The sequence below is a fragment of the Panulirus ornatus genome, chromosome 66 (assembly GCF_036320965.1).
Source record: "Panulirus ornatus isolate Po-2019 chromosome 66, ASM3632096v1, whole genome shotgun sequence".
Lineage (NCBI taxonomy): Eukaryota > Metazoa > Arthropoda > Malacostraca > Decapoda > Palinuridae > Panulirus > Panulirus ornatus.
The window spans coordinates 15,845,778-15,869,039 of record NC_092289.1 but is presented as its reverse complement, the minus strand read 5'-3'; the positions used below and the strand labels follow the sequence as shown (position 1 = coordinate 15,869,039).

Below are 23,262 nucleotides of genomic sequence, written 5' to 3'. Positions count from 1 at the left end.
GGAGGTGATAACAAGTAGTGGTGATGTGAGAAAGAGATGGAGTGAGTATTTTGAAGGTTTGTTGAATGAGTTTGATGATAGAGTGGCAGATATAGGGTGTTTTTGTCAAGGTGGTGTGTAGAGTGACAGGGTCAGGGAGAGTGATTTGGTAAACAGAGAAGAGGTAGTAAAAGCTTTGCAGAAGATGAAAGCCGGGAAGGCAGCGGGTTTGGATGTTATTGCAGTGAAATTTAGTAAAAAAGGGGGTGACTGTATTGTTGACTAGTTGGTAAGGTTATTTAATGTATGTATGACTCATGGTGAGGTGCCTGAGGATTGGCGGAATGCTTGCATAGTGCCATTGTACAAAGGCAAAGGGGATAAAAGCGAGTGCTCAAATTACAGAGGTATAAGTTTGTTGAGTACTCCTGGGAAATTATATGGGAGGGTATTGATTGAGAGGGTGAAGGCATGTACAGAGCATCAGATTGGGGAAGAGCAGTGTGGTTTCAGAAGTGGTAGAGGATGTGTGGATCAGGCGTTTGCTTTGAAGAATGTATGAGAGAAATACTTAGAAAAGCAAATGGATTTGTATGTAGCATTTATGGATCTGGAGACGGCATATGATAGAGTTGATAGAGATGCTCTGTGGAAGATAGTAAGAATATATGGTGTGGGAGGTAAGTTGTTAGAAGCAGTGAAAAGTTTTTATCGAGGATGTAAGGCATGTGTACGTGTAGGAAGAGAGGAAAGTGATTGGTTCTCAGTGAATGTTGGTTTGCGGCAAGGGTGTGTGATGTCTCAATGGTTGTTTAATTTGTTTATGGATGGGATTGTTAGGGAGGTGAATGCAAGACTTCTGGAAAATGGGGCAAGTATACAGTCTGTTGTGGATGAGAGAGCTTGTGAAGTGAGTCATTTGTTGTTCGCTGATGATACAGCGCTGGTGGTTGATTCGTGTGAGAAACTGCAGAAGCTGGTGACTGAGTTTGGTAAAGTGTGTGAAAGAATAGAGCTGAGAGTAAATGTGAATAAGAGCAAGGTTATGAGGTACAGTAAGGTTGATGGACAAGTCAATTGGGAGGTAAGTTTGAATGGAGAAAAACTGGAGGAAGTAAAGTGTTTTAGATATCTGGGAGTGGATTTGGCAGCAGATGGAACCATGGAAGCCGAAGTGAATCATAGGGTGGGGGAGGGGGCGAAAGTTCTGGGAGCGTTGAAGAATGTGTGGAAGTCGAGAACATAATCTTGGAAAGCAAAAACGGGAAAGTTTGAAGGAATAGTGGTTCCAACGATGTTGTATGGTTGCGAGGTGTGGGCTATAGATAGAGTTGTGCGGAGGAGGGTGGATGTGCTGGAAATGAGATGCCTGAGGACAATATGTGGTGTGAGGTGGTTTGATCAAGTAAGTAATAATAGGGTAAGAGAGATGTGTGGTAGTAAAAAGAGTGTGGTTGAGAAAGCAGAAGAGGGTGTTTTGAAATGGTTTGGTCAAATGGAGAGAATGAGTGAGGAAAGATTGACCAAGAGGATACATGTGTCACAGGTGGAGGGAGCGAGGAGAAGTGGAAGACCAAATTGGAGGTGGAAAGATGGAGTGAAAAAGATTTTGAGTGATCAGGGCCTGAAGATGCAGGAGGGTGAAAGGCGTGCAAGGAACAGAGTGAATTGGAACGATGTGGTATACCGGGGTCGATCTGCTGCCAATGGATTGAACCAGGGCATGTGAAGCGTCTGGGGTAAACCATGGAAAGCTGTGTAGGTATGTATATTTGCGTGTGTGGACGTATGTATATGCATGTGTATGGGGGGGGGCAATTTCTTTTGTCTGTTTCCTTGCGCTACCTCGCAAACGCGGGAGACAGCGACAAAGTATAATAAAAAAATAAAAATAATATATATATATATATATATATATATATATATATATATATATATATATGCACACACCATAGAAGAGAAAATAAAAATGGTACATTTATATTTTCTCTTTCCAGTGGTGATTGTGCACATATCTCTTCACAGTAAGGTGAAGGTTTTGCATGAATATATACATATATGGGTTAACGAGGTAGTGCAAGGAAACAGACGAGGATTGGCCCAACCCACCTACATACAAAAATGCCCATTAACGCACATATACATTTCAATGTATACATACACAGACATATATATATATCTTTCTGTCTTTCATACTATTCACCATTTCCCGCATTAGCATGGTAGCGTTAAGAACAGAGGACTGGGCCTTTGAGGGAATATCCTCACCTGGCCCCCTTCTCTGTTCCTACTTTTGGAAAATTAGAAAAGAAACGAGAGGGGAGGATTTCCAGCCCCCCGGTCCCTCCCTTTTAGTCACCTTCTATGGCACGCAAATGAGAGTTGGGGTGAGAGAGTATCATTAAATTTTAGGGAGAATAAAAAGATGTTTTGGAAGGAAGTAAATAAAGTGCGTAAGACTAGGGAACAAATGGGAACTTCAGTGAAGGGGGCTAATGGGGAGGTGATAACAAGTAGTGGTGATGTGAGAAAGAGATGGAGTGAGTATTTTGAAGGTTTGTTGAATGAGTTTGATGATAGAGTGGCAGATATAGGGTGTTTTTGTCAAGGTGGTGTGTAGAGTGACAGGGTCAGGGAGAGTGATTTGGTAAACAGAGAAGAGGTAGTAAAAGCTTTGCAGAAGATGAAAGCCGGGAAGGCAGCGGGTTTGGATGTTATTGCAGTGAAATTTAGTAAAAAAGGGGGTGACTGTATTGTTGACTAGTTGGTAAGGTTATTTAATGTATGTATGACTCATGGTGAGGTGCCTGAGGATTGGCGGAATGCTTGCATAGTGCCATTGTACAAAGGCAAAGGGGATAAAAGCGAGTGCTCAAATTACAGAGGTATAAGTTTGTTGAGTACTCCTGGGAAATTATATGGGAGGGTATTGATTGAGAGGGTGAAGGCATGTACAGAGCATCAGATTGGGGAAGAGCAGTGTGGTTTCAGAAGTGGTAGAGGATGTGTGGATCAGGCGTTTGCTTTGAAGAATGTATGAGAGAAATACTTAGAAAAGCAAATGGATTTGTATGTAGCATTTATGGATCTGGAGACGGCATATGATAGAGTTGATAGAGATGCTCTGTGGAAGATAGTAAGAATATATGGTGTGGGAGGTAAGTTGTTAGAAGCAGTGAAAAGTTTTTATCGAGGATGTAAGGCATGTGTACGTGTAGGAAGAGAGGAAAGTGATTGGTTCTCAGTGAATGTTGGTTTGCGGCAAGGGTGTGTGATGTCTCAATGGTTGTTTAATTTGTTTATGGATGGGATTGTTAGGGAGGTGAATGCAAGACTTCTGGAAAATGGGGCAAGTATACAGTCTGTTGTGGATGAGAGAGCTTGTGAAGTGAGTCATTTGTTGTTCGCTGATGATACAGCGCTGGTGGTTGATTCGTGTGAGAAACTGCAGAAGCTGGTGACTGAGTTTGGTAAAGTGTGTGAAAGAATAGAGCTGAGAGTAAATGTGAATAAGAGCAAGGTTATGAGGTACAGTAAGGTTGATGGACAAGTCAATTGGGAGGTAAGTTTGAATGGAGAAAAACTGGAGGAAGTAAAGTGTTTTAGATATCTGGGAGTGGATTTGGCAGCAGATGGAACCATGGAAGCCGAAGTGAATCATAGGGTGGGGGAGGGGGCGAAAGTTCTGGGAGCGTTGAAGAATGTGTGGAAGTCGAGAACATTATCTCGGAAAGCAAAAACGGGAAAGTTTGAAGGAATAGTGGTTCCAACGATGTTGTATGGTTGCGAGGTGTGGGCTATAGATAGAGTTGTGCGGAGGAGGGTGGATGTGCTGGAAATGAGATGCCTGAGGACAATATGTGGTGTGAGGTGGTTTGATCAAGTAAGTAATAATAGGGTAAGAGAGATGTGTGGTAGTAAAAAGAGTGTGGTTGAGAAAGCAGAAGAGGGTGTTTTGAAATGGTTTGGTCAAATGGAGAGAATGAGTGAGGAAAGATTGACCAAGAGGATACATGTGTCACAGGTGGAGGGAGCGAGGAGAAGTGGAAGACCAAATTGGAGGTGGAAAGATGGAGTGAAAAAGATTTTGAGTGATCAGGGCCTGAAGATGCAGGAGGGTGAAAGGCGTGCAAGGAACAGAGTGAATTGGAACGATGTGGTATACCGGGGTCGATCTGCTGCCAATGGATTGAACCAGGGCATGTGAAGCGTCTGGGGTAAACCATGGAAAGTTCTGTGGGGCCTGGATGTGGAAAGGGAGCTGTGGTTTTGGTGCATTATTACATAACAGCTAGAGACTGAGTGTGAACAAATGTGGCCTTGTCTTTTCCTAGTGCTAGTCTGCGCACATGTGGGGGGAGGGGGTTGCTATTTCATGTGTGGCGGGATTGCAATGGGAATGAATGAAGGCAGACAGTATGAATTATGTACATGTGTATATATGTATATGTCTGTGTGTGTTTATATATGTATATGTTGGGATGTATAGGTATGTATATTTGCGTGTGTGGACGTGTATGTATATACATATGTATGCGGGTGGGTTGGGCCATTCTTTCGTCTGTTTCCTTGCGCTACTTCGCTAACATGGGAGACAGCGACAAAGTAAAACAGATAAATAAAAATAAATAAACATATTTTTTTATACTTTGTCGCTCTCTTAGTGAGGTAGCACAAGGAAACAGACGAAAGAATGGCCCAACTCACCCATGTGCACATGTACATACATACATGTTCACACACGCACATATACATACCTATACATTTCAACGTATAAACATATATACATACACAGGCATATACATGTATACACATGTACATAATTCATACTTGCTGCCTTTATTCATTCCCGTCACCACCCCGTCACACATGAAATGACAACACCCTCCCCCCCACATGTGTGCGAGGTGGTGCTGGGAAAAGACAACAAAGGCCACATTCGTTCACAGCTCAGTCTCTAGCTGTCATGTACAATGCACTGAAACCACAGCTCCGTTTTCACATCCAGGCCCCACAAAAGTTTCCATGGTTTACCCCAGACGCTTCACATGCCCTGCTTCAATCCATTGACAGCACGTCGACCCCGGTATACCACATCGTTCCAAGTCACTCTATTCCTTGCACGCCTTTCACCCTCCTGCATGTTCAGGCCCCGATTGCTCAAAATCTTTTTCACTCCATCTTTCCATCTCCAATTTGGTCTCCCACTTCTCGTTCCCTCCACCTCTGACACATATATCCTCTTTGTCAATATATATTGCAAGAGGTCAATGGTGCGTGTGATCTAATATATGCATATAACCATGAGGAAAATGAAACACGATAAGTTCCCACGTGTACATTCGTGAAATGATTGCATCATTAGGGGAGATACAAGAATAAGAAAGAAGACATAGAACAGTCATTTGATATACATGATATACAAGGAAGAGCATTTACCATTGGTAAACAAGCATTAACAGATGGGTGTTTGGTTTTGATATCATGCCTGTCATAAAATTTTTATTATGTGGACAGGAAAGGGAACCCAAACACCACCATCTGGTTACATTTGTTTACCAATGGCTTTTTAGCTACATCTCTTCCTTGCATATCAACTCACTGTTCTACATAAATCTTTTTACACTTGGAAATGATGTTTTCTGGACCTATTTCAGCAAGTTGATGGGCTTTGATCTTTCACATGTGATTTAGACACTATGCAAAATGATAATTTTGCCCTGGATGACAGTAAATTATTTCAATTTGACACTGAACAAACCTTCAATTTTCAAATTCAAAATGAAAATCGGGTAATTGCTGCCTCTAATAGTGTATTGCCACTTCTGATGCTACAAGCTGAAAAATGGTTCATTGTAGAAATAAAAGAATATACTGTCATTTCCGAGTTAATATTTTAATTTCTTAAAATAAATGTCTAAATTACAAGAGTAAAAAAAATTTAAAACCTAATCAACATGCCAAATTAGGTTGAGAAAACATCAATTTGGATTGAGGAGGGATGTAACAATGTGATACTTGTGTTACTAAAAACAATGATAATGCTGAGCAAGCATGGTATTTCAATTTCTGGTAATAATCTTTCATCTTTCAACTCTTAACTTTCAGTATTCTCTCATCCAATATTTTCTATTACAAATTTTTCAGTATCATCATACACTTTTAAAACATCTTATCTATTCACATTCTGCACACATGGAAAAGCAACCTGTGTAAGAGTAGTGAATGGGGGTAATATATTAAGAGGTAGGAGGGAGGAATCAGACATCCTGCCTTACGTCAGCCTGCACAGTTGGGGTTGTGACAACAGACCATAGTTCTGCAAAATCAATTCTCATAAGAATATCACAACTGTATACACTTGATTTGACACCATGTATATAGAAACAAGGTTAATGATAACAGACTTGACAATGTATCAAAGAAGAAGATGGCTGTACTAATACCACATAAAGAATATAAAGCTTGATCAAAGCATGAATAAGCCCTATGAGTCATGGTAAGGATGAGGATTTTTCCAGGGATCAAATTTGTAATATAATATATGGATCAAATAAATATCATAAAGCGTGTGTGTGTTCATGTGTGTGTTGGGGGGTAGAGGAAGGGGAATCTGATAAATGGAGAGATAAAGGAAAATTTTTAGCAGAAGAGGAACAGACTATGCATAAAGCATACGGTGATCTATCTATCAGGTAAAGGGAGAGATAAAGGAAAATTTTCAGCAGAAGAGGAACAGACTATGTGTAAAGCATATGGTGATCTATCTATCTATCTATATCTCTAATGCCTGTTCCCTCAAAGGGGTAGCCATGGCAAAAGTCTCCACAACTGGAAAGCTCCAGTGCTGCTTCTTAGCCTTCAGTGCCTCACCGTTAACAGGCCACGAGCAGAGGGCAACTCTAGTACATCATCTCTAGAGGTTCCTACGTAACATTCCTAACAACCACTTCTACCTATGAAAAACGATATAAAATAAAGTCAGCAGAGGAGTATGAAATGCACACATGGTACACATGCAGTGGCATCCAGGCAAAGATTGTTTTTCTATGGAAAAATAAAAAATACAAGAAAATGTAGTCTAGTACAAAACCCTTTCCACCCTAACAATGAAGTAAAATCACCTGTAAGTATACCAAAAAAGATATCTAAGGTTTGGTTTGAAGTAAAAAAGTAATTATAAATATGGACAAGAGAGCAGATCTAAAGAATGTTAGAGTAAAAGCTTGAACATTGCTTAACATTGAAGATAAAAGATTAATGAAAGAAATGACAGTGCTGCAAGCAATGGTAAAATGCTTGGAAAAGGCATTTTTCTGAAGAACATTTAGTGTGAATATATAATATACTGGATGCTAATCAAAGGTAGTGTGTGAAAAAAATTCATGATCAAATATCTACATCACATCAGTCAAAGGTTCTGTGGAAAACTGTGTCTGAAAAATCTGAAATACTGACATATATGTTTATATGGGATCGTTTCTAAGTTTTTTAATGTTTAAGAGACAAGTAAGACCTTTGGCAAAGTGGACATAATGAAAACATACACACTAAGAGATCTTATATTTTACTGGTACACATAGGTGACCCATTCTCTAAAATTTCTTACTGGGTTCCATCATATAACAAGAAGGAAGTGAAAAGTGAGAAAAAAGTTAACTAGTCTAAGCTAGCATCACAGGTACTATGGTGGTGCCAAAGTCACCAGTAGGTCTACCGAGGAGGCCCACTGGATCTTTTTTAAACTAGTACAACAGATGGAAACTAATTACAATGAAATGGAGAGAAGTGATGTGGAATGGACAACATGTCTGAAGAGTGAATACATGACTGGGGAAAATTTTCATCAGTGTCTGCCCATAGTTTATATAATATCTCCTACAATATAGTAGGGTAACTCAAACAGAATCTTTCCAAGCACCAAGACCTCTATAAATTTCTGTATTGTCCTCTAAGGAGGTATTCCTTTAATCAAGGGACTCTCACTCTTTTGTTCAACCTCCATTTCTATTGCCATTCACTTCATTAAAATAAGTTCTTTCAAATATTCTCCCCATGAATCAACATTGTAAAATCACAATACCACACACATGATACCACCTAAATCATATATCATTAATCCTAAGATACTGCAAAACCTTCCATCTATCATACAATCCGCCTGTTCATCTCTGCCTTTCCCATCTATACAAGATGCGCCTAGTATGCAAAATCTTACTCATGCATGTTTTGGTTTTTGACACCAATTCCAGAAAAGGTACTGCAGGTTTCCCTCGCACTTGGTAAAGGCAAAGACATGTGGAACACACAGCCTTAAACTGGTCCACATGCATTCTTAATTCACTTTACATCTTTCAGCATTTCCTCAAGGAATCATCAAGGAACTATCCATGGCCAGCTTACTGTCTTCATCAGTCTTAAAGCATGTGTGAATTCTTTCCAACAAATACATCTTCCTACTACAAGGCCAAGCTAAGTGCTAAAAACATGTCAGAAGTATCTTATCTCTACAAGCCACATCAGAAATCTTTTTAAAGCACAGAGGAAGATGACAGTTTTACAGTTCCATGACAGATAGAGAAGACCTAAGATTTTCAAGGGTTAATTCAATATATTAGAACTCTCTGAATATTCCCCTACAACTGTTACCATAAAACCCTCAAAATATATCATACAAACACTTATCTTTTTCTTTTAAACTATTCGCCATTTCCCGCGTCAGCGAGGTAGCGTTAAGAACTGAGGACTGGGCCCCCTCTGTTCCTTCTTTTGGAAAATTAAAAAAAACGAGAGGGGAGGATTTCCAGCCCCCCGCTCCCTCCCCTTTTAGTCGCCTTCTACGACACGCAGGGAATACATGGGAAGTATTCTTAATCCCCTATCCCCAGGGATAACAAACACTTATAAAATCCTAAATATTGCTCATTGTGTCACTGATCTCAAATCTTAATGTGAGTATAGTAATCTTGAAATCAGATTGAAATGTCATCATGGCAGAACAAAAAAGTTCCTTAAGGTACTGACTTGTAAGACTAAACAATGTTTAGGGCTGAACCTAAGCAATGTTTAGGGCTGAACCTAAGCAAAGAGTACTGAATACATTGTTCTAAACATTATGAGCTTTATCAACTTTTTTTTCAGAGGATACTTTGACTGAGAAAGTTGTTTTCACAACCCCACAGTGGCCTCAAATTTATGCAATATTTCAGTCCCCTGTCCTCCTTCTGCCTTAAAAGTTTCATTTCCAATCTAGCTGGAACAGTTGTTACAGGTTCGACAATCACTCAGCTCCCACAACTGACATGAGAGCCGTTGTTGTATTTTCTGCTACACATACATTTTGCTGCTTTAGTGAAGAGAGAAAAATGGTTAGTCTCTCAATATCTGACTTTTCTACAAAGCCATTATATTGTTCTGAAAACTGAATACTGTTTAGCAAATTTGGAAATGAGCTCACTTCCAGAGAGAGCCAAATCATAAACCAACAAATACTGCCAAACACCAGTAAGAAGTACCAGTTCTGCACACCACTTTAGATTCTTTAGTTTTTCATATGTCTTCTGTAATGCATTTCTACTTCATATCAAATTAATATCCTTAACCATCAGAAACTCCCTCACCTACTGAAACTTACAGTGACTTAAGGGTAATCAAAATGGAATCTAAAGGACTGCACATAATCATTACAAGCAGGCTCACCAGTAATGTGTAAAGCCAGTTCTCAAACCACTTCCATGGCACCATTTTCTGCATGAGAAGACATCTAAAATCAATCTAAGGTCAAAAGTATTCCTAACTTAAAGATACATCTTCCTGACAAGGCCAGTTATGATAAATGGCATTACCGAAGAAACCTTCAAGAAATTTTCGAATTAGGATCAATAAAGAACATACCCAAAAGTTAGTCGCAGCCAGCTGAATGCACCTATCCCATGTTATGAAATCTATGAAAGGAAAACGTCCATGTTTCCAAGAAAAATAATCTCTCAAATCACAAAACAGGAAGACAGCTATGAATTTACACAAAACTTATCAGAAGTCATATCATGAGAAGCCAAGGGAGATTAGGAACCTAATAACAAACTGCAAACCAATATCATTACTCCATTCCCAATGCACTGGGATGGATCAAGTACATGCTGGTTCTGCAACATCACTCTTACATTCTTAACCCATGCCCAGAGTGTTAGTATGAAACAAGAACTTCCGCATCTATAAAAGGTATTCTTAGTTTTTCACTCTACATCCTCTGCTGATTTGTCAAAAGAGACAAATTCTCCAATCCTGACACTTCATACACAAAATGTTTCCAATGCATCCAATCTTCAACATTTCCTCTAACATCATCTAAAATATTCCAAACTGTAGGCAATCCACCTCACTGCATCTAATTACCTTTTCCATGCTCTACTTTTCCTCACTGTAACACAGTGGAAGCCAATGCGCTACAATATATATTCTTGACCAGCCTATCATCTGCTATACAATTTCCATGATCATTTACTTATTCATTTATCATACTTGATTCCCTTTTCCCGCATTAGCAAGGTTGCACCTGGAAACAGGTGAAGAAAGACCCATCCACTTATATACACATATATATAGGTATACACACATACATCATCCTTAAAACTTGTATCCACATGCATTTCTAATGATTTCTTTATACTAAATAAACTTCTCATATATTCAACCTCTACTCTATCTATCCTCCTTAACTATAATATGTAAATCGCCCTTTTATCCTGCTCTTTCTTTCCACCTATCCTGACTTATATACACTTTGGGTTTCACAGCCATAAATTGGTGTTGGGACAAGTACTATTCACATAAGCTTGTAGTACAATGTATGCTAAAATTTTTCATTCACCATGACTTTTAGTATAACCCATTTTTTCTTCCTTCCATGACTACTATAAACTTCAGGTTCCAGCTCCTTTCTTTACTAAACACAACTCCTAAATAATGAAAGTCATTAATAACTTGCAGTTCTCCATGATGCAAACTGATCTTACAATCTGACCTCCCTTCTATTTCAAAAACTAGAATCTCTATCTCACATTCTGCATCCTCATCCTCCATACATTACCGAACCAGCTCACTAATCAATCCACCTCTGTGGCTAAGCATCACACCACTTTCACCCACCTCATTCCCATCTCATTCAGTTCCCCACCCATAAAGATGATAAAAGACCAAGTGACGTGACACAACTTCAAAGCCCTCCTAAATCTATTTCAGACCACTCACTCATACTCTGTACTGTTCTCAAACACACACCATTTCCTTTACAAAAGGTTTTAACAGCATTCAACATTTTCATGCACACCAAAGAGTCAAAACCTTTCAAAACACCTTCTTATTCACTCTAATACAAACTTTTCCCAAATCCATGAATGCTGCATATAGCTTTTTCTATGAAAATTTCACCGCTATTTAGGTGTAAGTTTCTGATCTACACATCCACTTCCCCTCCTAAATCCACCTTGTTCCTCACCAACAATGGATTCATTTATCCCTTAAACACAAGCACTATCCTACCATAAACAAATGCAACTAAAAACTTTAAAAACAAATGTAAAATCCCCATATAAAGCAGAAAAAGTTCTACAATATATCAAAAAGACTTCCAAACGATAATAAAATGCCTAGGAAATATTCTGGCATCTGTATCAAGGTATGAAATATCACAGAATATATAGTCCTTTGACCATATACCCTTTACCCCTTCTGCCAAGTTGGAATCTAATTGTCATAAAAAACGAAGCACCCTGAACATCAGTACTGAAATTTTGGGACCTAAAAGTCAAACTCTTTGGTAAAACAGAGGACCATAATAGTATCAAGCTAAAAAAACAGCTGGACCTTACATATTTATAGCTAATTAAAGGAGCATAATAACTGAAACCTGCAGATATTACTGTATTTCTTCATTCTAATGACAAGAACAGGTAAATCTGTACAGCTCTTGTTCTAAAACAAGAAAGAATGGCATCTTTGAGTTAATCCTCATATATATGTTCTATCTTTTATCAATAATGTACAAACAAATATGATGACATACCTCCATTCACATCCAACTTCTAAAGTGGTAAAAGGAAAGTGTTGGAAGTGTAAGAAGTTATATCTAGAAGCATGGGTCCTAAGGAGCTGGAATTTGTAGTGTTAAGACTACAGCTGAGAAAATCTGCAAATTCAAAGATCCAATTTCAAGAATAATAATTGCCAAAACTGAATAATGGATAATGCCTGGAAACAATGGTAGCTAACTCTGGAAAAGGCCTGCAGCCACTATGCTGTGTTAGGCTTTACTGAAAACACTTCATGCCTTTATATATGTACACTTGGGGTGGCTGTAACAGGCTAATTCACCTAAGCCTAAATCCAGCAAAAATGTACAAAATCTACTCTACTAAGTCAGGCAGCATTTCATTCAGCACATATACACAAAAATAGATCTACTAATTCAGCTTGTCTATAGCATTACCATGCTCATCAATCTCGGCTAGGGGGTTCCTTATGCTGGCTGCCAATTTAGAAGCAATGAGAGTCTTAACTGCACCCCTACCTCCACTCTCAACTATTCTGAAGCTTAATGCACTCATATATCAACAGCTAATTCCTTGCCCAGCAGAAGATTCAGTTACCTTCAAAGATGAATCAGGAGATTTATGACCAGCAATATGAACCCCATCAACCTGCAGCTGACTGGATGTTGAAGTCTGATCCAAACCTGCTGATTCATAAAATTCATGAGGTTGTTTGGTGCTCCTCATAGATTTCCCACAACAATATAAACAACCTGAGCAGGTAGGTCCACCTCAAAACTGTACATAAAAGTAGCTACGATCATATCTTAGCTTTAATTAAAAATGCGCAACACTACTCAATACTTCCCTCCTTCAACATCTTGTAATCATGAGGTTTCCAAAATAAAACATACTGTGACTCCTGCAGAACACACCGACTTGAAATAGTCTTCAAACAGTGGAAACTTTTTTTTTACAATTTGTACAGCTACAAGGAAAAATAACTTTCTCTACAATATGTTAAGATGTAACTAATGTGCTGCTAACAGTTAGCTGTGGTGATTTGAAAACCATACTAAATGCAACAGGACTGAAAAATTATGCATAGCCTAAAGTTGTGTCTCAACAAGACATGGAGGTTGTGATGTTTTTGACTTGTATGCCAGGCTCAGAAATAAAAGTTAACTACAAAGTTATTCTTGTTGAACATAAACATGACTCCCCTTATGTAAAAGAATAACCAGTGGCAAAAGAATGTTAGTTTTAATTTTAAAGTTATCCAACATATTGCTAGATGCTCATACAGCCAAATCCCATGAAGCTGCTGAAGTTCATATGACCTTAATACAAGACCACAGTAATCTCTTCCTTGATTTCATATTTGCCCCAGATTCATTTTCCTGAAAGGGTACTGAAGTTTCCCCAGGACTCCTTTTCCAGGAATTCCCACAACACCAAGGTTGCACTACTTTCAATAGCAGGGAAATGAAGAACTCCTCTTAAGTGAAAAGTTATTCCATGAGAATATACTTCTAAAGATACAGCCTCCCTAAAGGCAATCTTTTCACTTCCAATGTACCCTTAAGTAGGCAGAGTCTGGTAACATCCCACAGTAAACTCAACATGGAATTCAATGCACTTTTACGTGATAGTACACATATAATGAAAGTTTCATGCTGATATCTTTGATCATTAAAAATAATAGCCCAAAATAGTAATTCCATGCAGCTTACAATAATCTGACCTTGACTTCCAAACTTAAAGTTACAATGACTTTAATGTGGTACAGTATACTATACATCCTCAAACGGCAATGCACAAATCTTGTAAGTCTAATGATGATACCTTAAGGTGAAAAAAAAAAAAGCATCAATGTGAAACCACAAACTGAACTATGCATCATCTGCATAATCTGTCAGGATAAACTACATCTCCATAACTATAAATTTCAATCTGCCTAATCTGTTAAACACAAAGCTCATTATAAGCCATGCCCATGAAACCAGAGGTTGTTCTACATCTCTGGATGAAAACAAAATACTATATCTTGTATGTGGGCTTACCAGTTGCAATAATTCCAATCTGTGGAACCATAAGCAGGAACAGGACTAAATTTTGAAATATGCAATAACATGCTAAATCCATAAAGTTAACTTTTACAAAATTCCTCTCCTAGAAAAAAGCATAAATGTCTCACCTGTGGAACCAGAAGTTACAGCCTGACTCGCAAAGGATGGCTTGGTCGTTGTCATGCACCTCCTTGTGGCAGATTCCACATGGGTAGATGGGCGGAGCATTGGGGTTTTGAGGGTTGAAGACCATCGGCTGGTCGGGCGGGTAAACCTAAAATTATTGTGTGAATCAGGGACCTACTGGCGGAGAAATTGGCCCAAATTTTTAGTTTTAAGTTAAAGATCAAGTCAAACAAATCAGTTAGGGTCCAACTCCGCAACATATATATAGTTATTTTACTGATGTTAGTGTTCACATACATTAGCCTGTCTTCTATATAAAGTGGTGTTATGTTTTCAAAGAAAATGTTAGTTCATTAAATACATTCCAGATGTTTCTTTCGAAATGTCCCAAGAAGTCTACTTGCACTGAGTAATAAAACAAAAATACTTACAACAGACATAAAAGAACACAGCCAAATAAAATACAATTAACTTTAAAACTTCCTTTACAGTATAGTGCAGTTGTAAGTCACCAGGTCAACCAACCACATATTTCCAGTGTATCACATAAGGCAAGTAAGTGTGGGGGGGAACTGAAAATCTTGTTGCCCTTTATCATGACTTTCCAAAATAGATAACATAGGAAGGAGCCAAATTGGGAATTTTCCTCTAAGGCACAGCCATCTGTTCATGACACTACTTCACAAAAGCAGTAAACAGGCAAGAAGTATGAATGAATGAGTGAATATCTCTTCATGGATACAAAACTTTTCGGTCAGCACTACCTTACAGTGAGTCTCAATATCTCTCCTTGCCTGAACATTCTTGACACATGCTTGGAAAAACCCATACTCATTGTATACTTACATAAATAAGAAGCTTCCAAACCATTTGGAATGGCAGGGAAGTATACTCTTTTTCAGTATTTCTTTCATAAAGTATAGTATAGAGAAATTCTGTTAGGATAAAAGCATTCTTATTCTTCAAGTATGAGGATGGACAACAAAGGCAGCATTGCCACTTTAGGGTTAAGCCTAGAATGAATGTCCAGTACCTAAATGTAAGGTATGATGGATACTCTGTAACTTGGTCATCTTAAATTTAAACTGTCAGGTCTACGTACCAATGTAAATGCCAAGAACTTTCTTATACTGAAACTTAGCAGATGGTGCTAGTATGCCTTTTTAAGGTCAAGAATGAAAGTCTAGAAGTTTACCTAAAAGGTATGGTGGTTTATCTGTAAGATGGTCATCTTGAACTTGTGTTCCAGTATGTGGTTGTGTAAAAAAGACAGTCTAAATTCATATTTTCTCCTGATTCCCTTCTTGAACAGGAAAAGGAAGAAATAAGTCAGATGACAAGACAAATCAAATTCCCAATGGACTGACAGTCAACACAGAAATATCAGTACATAGGTGCACCTCATGAATGCAAGGAATGACATCTAATACAAATACATCACTTGGCAAGTGCTTTGCATATATGTTTTAAAACCTACTAATAAACCATTCTCATGTGAAATCTAACTGGAGGGTTAATTATCCAATTAGAGCCAGTAGTCTATTTAAAAGCAGCTGGATCCAAACATTCCAAAGAATGGAAGAACCAGCATATGTAACTAGTCATGACCAATGTGAACCTTCACACCAGAAGTTACTTAATCAATTTCCAGGGTGTAACCATCTTTCTTCTACATTACATATATATTGGGGCATAACAAGAAGAAAACAAACAAATGAGTATCCAATAAAGGCAAACTTTTCCAGTAGCTGTACTTATAATAAGTAATCATAATAATCATTAAACTATTCATCAAAGGATGCACTTGTTCTAATTGACAGAATTTGACAAAAGTGGTACCACTGGATTCCTATGCTCATTAAGAGATACTGCAGAGCCTGGGATTTTAGGTGTAGCACCAACTAATCCAACAATTTTAAGTTCTCATGAAGTGGGCAGGGCTTTGATACAGAGGAAAATCATGAGGTAAAAGCATTCAAACTATTTACAGCTGAGAGTGTAAAGGACCTAATTTCAAATAACACAAACTGGAGGGATAATGAAGACAGAGTAAGTATTTTGAAGGACTTTTGAAAATGTTACATGAAGTGGTAGATGTGGAGTATTGGGGATGTGGACATATGTGAAAGATTTACATTAGATGAGGCATGCCAAAGTGGCTGGAGTTGGTGAGAATGCAGTTGAATTTTTCAAGAAATGGGGTGACAGTGTTGTTGACTGCTTAGTTAGGATTTTCAAGGTATGTATGTGTCAAAGTAAGAGCCCTGAAGACTGACAGAATGGACGTTTAGGGCCATTATGTAAAGGCAAGGGGGAAAAAATGGTGAAATGTGAATCATAAAGGTACTAGTTTGATGAGTATTCCTGCTAAGTAGGACAGGAGAGAGGTGACTGAAAGGGTGTTAACATGTACAGAGCATCAGATTAAGGAAGAACACTGGCCTCAAGAAGGCTGAGGATGTAAGAAGCAGGTATTTATTTAATGAATCTATGTAAAATACAGTTAAAAAGAGAAGGATTTATTTGTCGCATTTATGGATCAGAAGAAAGTGTATGACAGAGGTGATAGAGATGCCTTATGGAAGGGGTTATGAATATATGATGTGGGAGGAAAACATCAAGGAGTGACAAGTCTTTGTCAAGAAAGGAAAGCACATTTGTTAGTGGGAAGAAGGACAAGAAATTAAAGATGAAGGTGAGTATGTGGCAAGGGTGTGTGATATCACCATGACTGTTTAATAAGTTGATGGATGGATTTGTGAGGAAGGTATATGTAAGGGTCATGGTAAAATAGGTTAGTCTGAAGAATATACAGTTGTGGAGGCATGGAAAGTGAGCCAGTTGTTGTTTGCTGATGAAACACCTTTGACGACAGACTTGAGTAAGAAATTGCAGAAGACAGTGTTTAAGTTTGGAAGTTTGAGAAAAGAGAAAGTTGGCAGTTAATATGAACAAAATAAATTTATCAAATTCAGCAGGGGAGAAAAAGTTTTTCATTTTCGGTGGATAAGGTCCTGGGTGCACTGAGAAAAGTGTGTAGAGTGGTCACCATCTATGAGATCAAAGATATATACTATGTTTGATGGCACAGTAGTCCAAAAAGTGCTGGATGGATGTGAGGAGTGGGAATGAATAAAGAGAGCAAGTATGAATTATGTTCATGTGTATATATGTATATGTCTGTATATGTATACATATGTATACGTTGAAATGTATAGGCATGTATATGCGCATATGTGGACGTGTATGTATATACATGTGTATGTGGGTGGGTTGGGCCATTCTTTTGTCTGTTTCCTTGCACTACCTCCCTAACGCGGGAAACAGCGACAAAGTATAATAAGTACATATACAAATATATATACACATGCACATATTCATCCTTGCTGCCTTCATCCATTCCCGTTGCCACCCCGCCACACATGGAATGGCATTCCCTCTCCCTGCAAACGTGTGAGGTAGCACAAGGAAAGAACAACAAATGCCACATTCATTCACACTCAGTCTCTAGCTGTCATGTATAATGCACTGAAACAACAGCTCCCTTTCCACATCCAGGCCCCACAAAACTTTCCATGGTTTACCCCAGACGCTTCACATGCCCTGATTCAATCCATCGACCCCAGTATACCACATTGTTCAAATTCACTCTATTCCTTGCATGCCTTTCACCCTCCTGTATGTTTAGACCCCAATCGCTCAAAATCTTTTTCACTCCATCCTTCCACCTCCAGTTTGGTTTCCCACTTCTCATTCCCTCCACCTCTGACACATATATCCTCTTTGTCAATCTTTCCTATCTCATTCTCTCCATGTGAACAAACCATTTCAATACACCCTCTTCTGCTCTCTCAACCACACTCTTTTTTTTCCCACACATCTCTCTTACACTTTCATTACTTACTCGATCAAACCACCTCACACCACATATTGTCCTCAAACATCTCATTTCCAACACATCCACCCTCCTCCGCATAACCCTATCCATAGTCCACGCCTTGCAACCATATAACATTGTTGAAACTACTATTCCTTCAAACATACCCATTTTTGCTCTCCGAGATAACGTTCTCGCCTTCCACACATTCTTCAACGCTCCCAGAACCTTTGCCTCCTCCCCCACCCTGTGACTCACTTCCGCTTCCATGGTTCCATCCACTGCTAAATCCACTCCCAGATATCTAAAACATTTCCTTCCTCTAGTTTTTCTCCATTCAAACTTACCTCTCAACTGATTTGTCCCTCAAACCTACTGAGCCTAATAACCTTGCTCTTATTCACATTTACTCTTAGCTTTCTTCTTTCACACACTTTACCAAACTCAGTCACCAGCTTCTGCAGTTTCTCACCCGAATCAGCCACCGGCGCTGTATCATCAGCGAACAACAACTGACTCACTTCCCAAGCTCTCTCATCCCCAACATACTGCATACTTGCCTCTCTTTCCAAAACTCTTGCATTTCCCTCCCTAACAACCCCATCCATAAACAAATCAAACAACCATGGAGGCATCACGCACCCCTGCTGCAAACCGACATTTACAGGGAACCAATCACTCTCCTCTCTTCCTACTCATACACATGCCTTACATCCTCAATAAAAACTTTTCACCACTTCTAGCAACTTAACTCCCACACTATACACTCTTAATACCTTCCACAGAGCATCTCTATCAACTCTAACATATGCCCTCTCCAGATCCATAAATGCTACATGCAAATCCATTTGTTTTTCTACGTATTTCTCACATACATTCTTCAAAGCAAACACCTGATCCACACATCCCCTACCACTTCTGAAACCACACTGCTCTTCCCCAATATGATACTCTGTACATGCCTTCAACCACACTCTCTATCATTACCCTCCCATATAATTTCCCAGGAATACTCAATAAACTTATACCCCTGTAATTTGAACACTTTATCCCCCTTGCCTTTGTACAATGGCACCATGCATGCATTCTGTCAGTCTTCGAGGCACTTCACCATGAACCATACATAGATTGAATATCCTCACTAACCAGTCAACAACACAGTCGCCCCCTTTTTAAATAAATTCCACTGCAACACCATCCAAACCAGCTGCCTTGCCGGCTTTCATCTTCCACAAAGCTTTCACTACCTCTTCTCTGTTTACCAAACCATTCTCCCTGACCCTCTCATTTCACACACCACCTCAACAAAAACACCCTATATCTGCCACTCTATCTTCAAACACATTCAACAAACCTTCAAAATACTCAACTCCATATGATAGACAAATACATTGAAAATGAAATCCTTGAGGACAAAATGTAGTGAGGAGGGTTATATGAGTCAGGAATGATTAGAAAAGGAAGGGGTGACACAGTAATAAGAGTCTGTTTGAGAGAGCTAAAGATAATGTGCTGAAATGGAGAGAATGAGTAAGGAGAGGCTGACTAAGATGGTATGCATGTCTGAAGGGGAAGGAAGTGGCAGATGGGGGAGACCAAAAATGAGATGGAAGAATGGAGCAAGAGATGCTTTAAGAGACAAAGCCTGAACATGCAAAGGGGTGTAAATCATGCATGGGGTGAAACAAATAAGAGCAATGCAGTACAATGGAGACAACATGCTGTCAACGGGCTGAATCAGGACTTACAAAACAGTCATGGGAAACTATGGAATAGTCTGCAGTGCTTGCCTGTAGATAAGGGGCTCCTGTTTCAATGCTTTATGAATGACAGCTAAAGTGGATGTAAAGAAATAAGGCCATTCTTTTTCTGTTCGTAGTACCACCTTACTGTGCAGGAATTGAAGTTTGAAAAAACTAGGAATTCACAATTGAATATGTGTACTGTACACTAACCTTGGTCCACTGATGATGTGGTGTTCTGTAGGTATCCCCCAGGATAAAAGGTGTTCAGGGAATAGCAAAGGCTACTCTGAATCATAGGAAAATAGCCTGAGGTGGATTTGGAGTCACCAGAATCACTTGATCAGAAATGGGGATGGAAGTCATGAAGGTGGGTAGGGGAGTTTCACTGGTGGAGGAAGCTGAACTTGCTGGTGCTAGCCCTTCCTCAAGTTTCCTAGAAGAGGAAGAGCCACTTTCCTGCACACCAGCTTAGTTCTTTGTTTTGTCCTTAGTTTTAACCCTTAAATTGTGAAATCTATCATTTTATGGTACACAATGAAGTGCATCATACATCATGAGAAACAATCAATGTGCAACTGTTTTAAAGAGTGTGCTAAATTTCGCATTTGTAAATCTTATCCCAGTAGGCCTCCTCAAAACAACAGAATCTATGTCAGCATGAAAGATTCATGTTCATCACCATCTCCCAATGTCATCTACTTCCTGTTGTACAGGTGGTGAACAAGGGTAGTCTACTGTAGTGCAAAGAAGAGTGCAATTGAAGTGTACACTTTACAATAATTCTTAGATAAACTTGTTTACTCTTTCTATGAATCACTCACTTGTTTTCTACTGTTTGGATGTTCTAACTAAGAAATACATCATGTGATGTTGACAAACAATCAACTGACAAAATTTTCAACCACTATTTTAAAAACTGAGCACCAAGTTCTATATTCCACTCACTCCTCGCTCCTTTCTCCTGCTTCTTCCCCTGCTATGCACCATGACACTTGGAGGGACGACCCTAACAATCATCTCAACACTGCACCACACCAAAATAAAGGCATACAGCATATTTAATTTTTCATACTTTTACAAGTATAACTTTAATTTTATTAGAATGCATCTAACAAATTATTTTTATTCCACAAATAGTGGTGGCCAGGTTTTTTGTTAACCATAATTTATGGGTTAATGATATCATAAACAGTACTTTTAAAAAGCCCATAGTCCTGCAGGAAGCATGAGCTACTAACTCCCTGTCAAGCCACTCAATTATTTTCAACTTTTCAGCTGAGCTGTTTCTTAGACCTGCTGGAACATGCACCACTGATACTACTCCTATCCACTATGGTATAAAAAAATTAATCTTTTTAACCCCATTAAACACTAATGTTGAAAGAACATGGACACGTTGTTTGCTTGCGTATTGACCAAATGTATACTTATCTCAGATTGACAAGCATGACCAAGCTAGGTTTGTTTCATCTTGAAATTATTACTTAAGGGCATGAAAGTTATCTTTATAGGTGTAAAGATACAAGAAATAGTAATCAACCAAGAAATTAGAGCAAACGAGTGTAATTTTACATGTGTGCAAAGAGAACATTGACTGAAAAAAAAGTTCTTTTGTGATGTGCTACTGGCTACTAAGTTTTGATGCTCAGCATTCTGGACTGAGGTAGGGAACTAAAAACTATTCTACTTCATCTTAAACTCCAGCCGATGGATTCAATCCTACTCAAGTAAACTTGCAGTCATGGAATATCTCAAACTTAGCCTGACTGTATACAAAAAGTCCATTAGAAGCTGAATTCCAATATAGTGAAGTCTATTAAAATGGGGCTTCACTAAAGAAGCCAAAACATAATATTCCAGCATAGCTTGCTGGAGTATTCCTGTTGAGTCTTCCTGGTAAATTATATGGGAGGGTATTGATTGAGAGGGTGAAGGCATGTACAGAGCATCAGATTGGGGAAGAGCAGTGTGGTTTCAGAAGTGGTAGAGGATGTGTGGATCAGGTGTTTGCTTTGAAGAATGTATGTGAGAAATACTTAGAAAAGCAAATGGATTTGTATGTAGCATTTATGGATCTGGAGAAGGCATATGATAGAGTTGATAGAGATGCTCTGTGGAAGGTATTAAGAATATATGGTGTGGGAGGCAAGTTGTTAGAAGCAGTGAAAAGTTTTTATCGAGGATGTAAGGCATGTGTACGTGTAGGAAGAGAGGAAAGTGATTGGTTCTCAGTGAATGTAGGTTTGCGGCAGGGGTGTGTGATGTCTCCATGGTTGTTTAATTTGTTTATGGATGGGGTTGTTAGGGAGGTGAATGCAAGAGTTTTGGAAAGAGGGGCAAGTATGAAGTCTGTTGGGGATGAGAGAGCTTGGGAAGTGAGTCAGTTGTTGTTCGCTGATGATACAGCGCTGGTGGCTGATTCATGTGAGAAACTGCAGAAGCTGGTGACTGAGTTTGGTAAAGTGTGTGAAAGAAGAAAGTTAAGAGTAAATGTGAATAAGAGCAAGGTTATTAGGTACAGTAGGGTTGAGGGTCAAGTCAATTGGGAGGTGAGTTTGAATGGAGAAAAACTGGAGGAAGTGAAGTGTTTTAGATATCTGGGAGTGGATCTGGCAGCGGATGGAACCATGGAAGCGGAAGTGGATCATAGGGTGGGGGAGGGGGCGAAAATTCTGGGAGCCTTGAAGAATGTGTGGAAGTCGAAAACATTATCTCGGAAAGCAAAAATGGGTATGTTTGAAGGAATAGTGGTTCCAACAATGTTGTATGGTTGCGAGGCGTGGGCTATGGATAGAGTTGTGTGCAGGAGGATGGATGTGCTGGAAATGAGATGTTTGAGGACAATGTGTGGTGTGAGGTGGTTTGATCGAGTAAGTAACGTAAGGGTAAGAGAGATGTGTGGTAATAAAAAGAGTGTGGCTGAGAGAGCAGAAGAGGGTGTTTTGAAATGGTTTGGTCACACGGAGAGAATGAGTGAGGAAAGATTGACAAAGAGGATATATGTGTCAGAAGTGGAGGGAATGAGGAGAAGTGGGAGACCAAATTGGAGGTATAAGGATGGAGTGAAAAAGATTTTGAGCCATCAGGGCATGAACATACAAGAGGGAGAAAGGTGTCCAAGGAATAGAGAGAATTGGAACGATGTGGTATACCGAGGTTGATGTGCTGTCAATGGATTGAACCATGTGAAGCGTCTGGAGTAATCCATGGAAAGTTTTGTGGGGCCTGGAAGTGGAAAGGGAGCTCTGATTTCGGTGCATTACACATGACGGCTAGAGACTGAGTGTAGACGAATGTGGCCTTTGTTGTCCTTTCCTAGTAATACCTTACATGCACGCAGGGGGATGGGGGTGTCATTTCATGTGTGGCAGGGTGGTGGCAGGAAAGAAGGCAGCATGTATGAATATGTACATGTGTATATATGTGTATGTCTGTGT

At 39.2% G+C, this 23,262-nt stretch overlaps 1 protein-coding gene across 1 annotated transcript in view; it reads right to left on the bottom strand.

The window, feature by feature from the left end:
* The window catches only part of LOC139746815 (uncharacterized), a 41,263-nt gene that overhangs the window by 6,233 nt on the left and 11,768 nt on the right, over positions 1 to 23,262 (bottom strand). The window contains exon 4 of the mRNA XM_071658391.1: positions 14,206 to 14,351. Coding sequence (XP_071514492.1) covers positions 14,206 to 14,351 — 146 coding nt within the window. The remainder of the gene's footprint in view (positions 1 to 14,205; positions 14,352 to 23,262) is intronic.